This window comes from Apis dorsata, unplaced genomic scaffold, assembly GCF_000469605.1.
Source record: "Apis dorsata unplaced genomic scaffold, Apis dorsata 1.3 scaffold_94, whole genome shotgun sequence".
Lineage (NCBI taxonomy): Eukaryota > Metazoa > Arthropoda > Insecta > Hymenoptera > Apidae > Apis > Apis dorsata.
Genome location: NW_006263392.1, coordinates 397,542 through 403,245, shown reverse-complemented (window position 1 = coordinate 403,245; position 5,704 = coordinate 397,542). Strand labels below are relative to the sequence as shown.

General features: G+C 19.0%; 2 protein-coding genes across 5 annotated transcripts in view; one reads left to right on the top strand and one right to left on the bottom strand.

Annotated features, from left to right (window-relative positions):
• LOC102678527 (vacuolar protein sorting-associated protein VTA1 homolog) overlaps window positions 1-1,785 on the top strand; it is a 4,401-nt gene extending 2,616 nt beyond the window's left edge. For both annotated transcript variants that reach the window (XM_031508666.1, XM_031508665.1), the window contains 2 exons: window positions 859-1,023; window positions 1,094-1,785. In XM_031508666.1, coding sequence (XP_031364526.1) covers window positions 859-1,023; window positions 1,094-1,245 — 317 coding nt within the window. In that variant the 3' untranslated portion in view covers window positions 1,246-1,785. The remainder of the gene's footprint in view (window positions 1-858; window positions 1,024-1,093) is intronic.
• A 503-nt stretch (window positions 1,786-2,288) lies between these two features.
• Window positions 2,289-5,075, bottom strand: LOC102675160 (transmembrane protein 35A). Of its 3 annotated transcripts, none has more exons than XM_006611910.2 (4): window positions 4,440-4,898; window positions 3,200-3,338; window positions 3,015-3,121; window positions 2,289-2,951 (listed from the first exon to the last, which is right to left on the bottom strand). In XM_006611910.2, the coding sequence occupies exons 1-4, from the start codon at window positions 4,548-4,550 to the stop codon at window positions 2,886-2,888; spliced, it is 423 nt and encodes a 140-aa protein (XP_006611973.1). In that variant the 5' UTR covers window positions 4,551-4,898; the 3' UTR covers window positions 2,289-2,885. The 3 variants fall into 3 exon arrangements, with proteins under 3 accessions (XP_006611973.1, XP_006611972.1, XP_031364527.1); XM_006611909.2 differs by having other exon boundaries at window positions 2,289-2,935; XM_031508667.1 differs by having other exon boundaries at window positions 2,583-2,935; window positions 4,857-5,075.
• Window positions 5,076-5,704: the final 629 nt, after the last annotated feature.

Sequence of the window (5,704 nt, the reverse complement as noted above, 5' to 3'; positions counted from 1 at the left end):
TTTTGTTTTGTGTTTCTATTTTAAATATTCTATTATAAAGATTGTTTTATAAAGTAATTTGAATTTTATTGTTAAGGTTTTTAAATATTAATAAATGAATCAACTTTGTTTTTATAATAAGTATGTGAATTCATAATAAATTAGACAAATGTTTATTTTTAATTATCTTTAATTAGTAAAATGTTATTAGGTTCAATGATATTTTTCTGAATATGTAAAAGAAACAAATATGATATTATTTTCATTTTTACTAAATTAATTCTATAATATTTTATAATTTAAAATATTTCTTTTAAACTTACATAATAATTTATATAATATAATAATACTTATATAATATATAAGTATACTTATATAATAATAAATATTTCTTTAAACTATTTATACATAAAAATTTTAAATTGATATTTGTAAGTTAATTTTAAAATAAATATTTTATCTGTTTCACAATGATCAAGAATATAAAAAAAATTATTAGAAATAAAAAAAATATTTTTTATTTTTTCATTTTTATGTATTCTTATATTTAATAAATTTAAAAATTATAACTTTTTAAATTTGAAATTAATTAAAAGTTTAAAAAAAATTTTTTTTTTAAGTAGAATCATTTAATTTTTCTTACATAAATCAATTCTTTGATTATTTTAAAAATGTTATAATAATATGATTAATATATTAAGTAATGATATTAATTGTTTAATATTATTTTTTGTACAATAATTTCATTATCTATTATTTTTTCTATCTTTAATAATTTTAAAAATATTGTGTTTATTGTTATATGATAATAAAAATTATAATTATCTTTTATATATTATAAGAACAAAATTTTATTCTATTTAAATTTGCTTAAAATAGATTCTGCAACAGAAACAAAAGAAGAAGATACTTTAAATACAGAAGATTTAATTGTTATTGGTAATACTAATCCATCTGATAGAATATATAATAAGAATAGTGAAGAAAATATAGAAGAATGGTCTTCTGAAAATAAAGATTGTAATATAGTTACAAAAACAGAAGGTATATTGGAAAAAAATAATTCAAATATATATATTATTATTTGTTTGCATTAATTATACATACATCATAGGTGGAATCGAATTATCAGTGGAACAAATAAACAAGGCACAAAAATTTATTAAATGGTCTGGAAGTGCTTTAAATTATGATGATGTGCCTACAGCTGTGTTAAATCTTCGAAAAGCTTTACATCTTTTAACTACTGGTCAAGAACTCACATAATCAAAATTAAGATTGAAAATATGTTATTTCACTTAATAATAACAATTAATTAATTTTTATTGCTTGTGAATATAAATAATATGATTTAATTAATACTGAAGTAAAAATGATAAAAATGATAAATTATTTATTTTAACTGTTTACATTATTACAGTTATGCTGAATTAAAGGTATTTTTGAAATATATATTTAATTTATAGGTATATAAAATTGGCGTTAATATTTAAACTTATTATTATAATGATTAATGTGAAAGTTCACAAATATATATCAAAAATTTTAATAGTGCAAAATAAATAATATGTCATGTATTAATGAATTTTAAATAAGTTAATTAATAATTTTGGTTCTGTTTTCAAATAAAAAAAATAGTTAAAAATATAAATTTCAAAAAAAATTATAATTAATTTTTCTTTTTCTATTTGAACGTGTAAGCTTAGTTTTGTATGCACGTGCGCGCGCAATTATTAAATGGTTTTTAAAATGTTTTCTTATGTAGTTGATACTTTAATATTTTACAACAAATATATCATTATATATGTTAACTTTACACTTATTTTTTCGCTATTTTTATTTTTGCTTTATTTTATAGATATATTATTTAATTTATTCCATTGATTATAAATTTAACATTTGAAAAATAAATGTACAATTAATTAACATTTTACAATAATAACGTTTTTTCTCCTATAACACAGTGGAATATGCTATAATGAACATAGGAAAATACAATTTATATTTATATTTGTACTTATGTTTTTTATCTTGTATTTATTTTGTATTAAACTTTTTTTATTTAAATCATTATATTGAATAGTAACTTTGGAATATAGTTTAAAATAAATATGTATTTATAGTTCAAAATATGCTATAACAAACGAGATTCTAGAATCTCGTTAATTAGTTCATTATAATATATTCCATTATATTAATAAAATGTTTTGAACTTTAAACTAAAAACAAACTAGTCTTCTTTATAATTTTCATTTCAACTATAATAATATATTTATGTATTTGTACGAATTTTAAATTTGTACATTTTCATTCGAATTTTAAAGACGCGTGTTTTCTTCTTTAAAAATAAAAAAATAATTAAATAAGTAAAAATATAAATATGAAGAAAGCACGCGTGTGCGCTATAATGCAATGTTTACACATAAAAACATTTAATCTCAATATGATATCAAGAAGAACACATTAATTCAAATGGCAGTTAATACCTTGTGTTTGAGCTAATACTTTGTTTCATTGATTAAATTATATTGTAATAATAATAAATATTTATATTTTTTGAAATTTTCAAGATTTCTATTTCCTTTAGATTTAAATTTAAATACTATTGTTGAAAGAGCAATTTAATATAAATCCTGAATAAAATTAACAAATAAATTTAAAAGATCATATTTTACATGATTATCATAAATAAGGAATCAAAAATCAAATGAATAACTTATTTGTTGTGCATAATAAGAATTCCTTTAACAAACTATTACCTACATGATACATTGCAGGTGATAATTAATATGATAATCAAATGAAGGTTTTAGTCTCATGAATATGTATAAGAATTCCAAATTCAATCTTGTTTCTTAGTTTTATCATCTACACCATTAGCTGTTACTAGTTGTGTATCTTCTCGTCTAAGTTGCCAATCTATTACTAATCGGCCTGTTAGCATAAAAAAAAACACCTAAAAAGAAGTAAATCTATTTAAAGAAATTTTTTTTGTTTAATATATATTCTCTTTACAAATTTTAATTTAATCTTACCAATGCTGGTGCAATCCTTTCAAACTTATCATTTACCATATAATGTGAATATACAGCCATTAACATTAATAATAATAATACTGTATTTGATGCATTTTTTATTTTATCTAGAAAAAATAATATAATGTAATATAATAATGTTTTTAAAAAAAAATTTATTCTAACTTAACGAAAAACTTTCTTACGGCTTGGAACTATGGCCATTGCGAGTCCGCAAATAATTTCCAATGATCCAACAACTCTTCTATACCATTTACTTGGTACTTTAAAATCCAGTGTACCAGATAGTGGAAATACCTTTGCATATTTCACATATTCTTTCCTCTGGAAATATAATAATATAATTCGCTAATAAACATTTGATGAAATATGAAGAGAGGCGGAGAGATAAACATATATATATAAGATATTTATATTGTGACAATTTCAATTTGATAAACATTATAAGTTGGCACTTGCAATATTTTTGGCGCTTCACCAATTAGTTAGTTGATAGTTTACTATAACTTTAAACATTAAGTAACAGCAAGAACCGAAAATAATCTTCTGACGAGATCTATCAAAATGAAAAAATTAAACTTTTTATAAATTTAAAAAAAATTTGAATCATAAAATCAATTTATCTCTTTTTTATAATAAGGTTTTTATAAGGTTTTAAGTAAAAACCTTATTTTTAGAAAAATCTCGAGCAAACAAAAATTAATAATAATAATTTGATTGTTTTAATAAAATCTAAAATTTTATTTTTCAATCTTAAAAATTACTATAAATTTTATTTATTTATATTTATTTATTCAAATACTGTATTTAAAAATATAGATAATATATATAAATTGTTATTTTTTCTTTTTATTCTTTTTATTTAAGTTTTTAGGTTTTTAATTTTTTTTTATAATTTTTATTATATATTTTTAAAATTTTTTAAAATTATTTTCAAGATAACAATATAAAAAAAAAATAAGATATTTATAATTATAAAAAAAATTATGCATACAAACACATATCGACATATATTTTTTTTATTTGGTAAACAAAGATTGTAAAAACAAAAACAATTTTTTTGGATGTTTAAAGACAAAATGAAATACTTTTTATTGAAAAAATCATCGTTTCTACAAAAAAATAATGAACAAATATGGTTAAGGAAACCAAAAAGATCGATTATTAAAATTGACAGATCGTCATAATAACGTAATGTCATAATAGTTAATAGATGATGTGTATTACATACAAGCTAATGCATATTACAGAGAAAAAGATAAAAATAAAAATGTTTTATGATTACTGAAGATAAATATAGCAAAGAAAAATAATTTAAAAACAAAATAAAAATTTATATTAGATGAAAATAAAAATTTCAATTGAATATAAATTGTAAAATTAAAAGGATAAATTATGTTACATAATTATAGAGCAAACGCTCACCAAATCCTTGTGCAGATCCTTACTAATATGAGAAGTCAATTTCATAGTACCAACGAAAACGAAGAATATCCCAAGAAGAACTGAAAGAGATTTTAAAACGACTGAGCCCATAATTCGACAGTTGAAGATTGTTAACGACACGAACGTATTAAACGTAGAAATCGATTCGGAAACTAGACTAGATGAATGACTCGTAGCCGTGAATTCGTTATGTATGATTCGTATAATCTCAAATAAACTATCTTTTTTGTTTTCTTTTTTCTTTTTTTTATTTATTTCTTAATTATACATATTTATGATAGATATTTATATAATATTTATGTTAGAAATATATTTTTTTAAATGTTTCGAACAATTATTCAATTCGTACTTAGTACTAATTGGGTACTATCGTACACGATATAGTAATGCTCATACTTCTTTTCTTTCTCTTTCGGTTTTACTCGGCTTATTCCGACTGCGACAGCGCATAACATGTACAATATTAGTACTCTGTACATCGTATCATATCGTGTCGTGTTCCACTGCACTAACTTTTCCCTTATAACGTAATTATAATAAGCTTTTTAAAAACACAATCATCGTATGACTCTATTATAATTGTAACTAACATTTTTCATGCAATTTTCAATATTTATTTATTATATATTGTTTCTAATTACATATGAACAATATAATGAGATAAATTAAAATAATTAAATGATCTGTATTTTTTTATTAAACAAAATATAAAGTATAAAATGTTCAATTAATTTTTTATATAATACAATTTTAAAAATAATTAATTCTATAAATTTAATGATTCAATAAATTCAATAAATTTCTAGTATGCAAATTAAAAAATTTAAAAAAAATTGAAAACTGTAAAACCATTTGTCTGGCTATATTTTTAATAACACTGTTCAAAGATATTGATTCATTGTAAAATATAGTGAAAATATAAAACATTCATTTAAAAACAATCTAAAAATTTGTTATTGTATATATTATGTTATTTTATCTATATTATATTATTTTATTAGTACATACAAAAGTTTATATACATTTTTCTATAATAATATTAGAAATATAATATCATTAAGTTTAAACATTGCATTATTATATAAATTTTATGTGTTAATGCTTTGCAAATACAATATTTATTATTATTATTATTATTATTATTGTTATTATAATTATTATTATTGTTATTATAATTATTATTATTATATTATTATATTATTATTATTAGTATTATTATTATTATTATTATTTGTTATTATTAT

Excerpts from the sequence above, each read along its gene's own strand:
- LOC102675160 (XM_006611909.2), bottom strand. The coding sequence starts at position 4,550 with ATGGGCTCAGTCGTTTTAAAATCTCTTTCAGTTCTTCTTGGGATATTC. Across the intron at positions 3,122-3,199 it reads AATGGCCATAGTTCCAAGCC|ATAAAATAAAAAATGCATCA; the intron begins GTAAGAAAGTTT and ends TATTTTTTCTAG. Across the intron at positions 2,936-3,014 it reads AAAGGATTGCACCAGCATTG|GTGTTTTTTTTTATGCTAAC; the intron begins GTAAGATTAAAT and ends ACTTCTTTTTAG.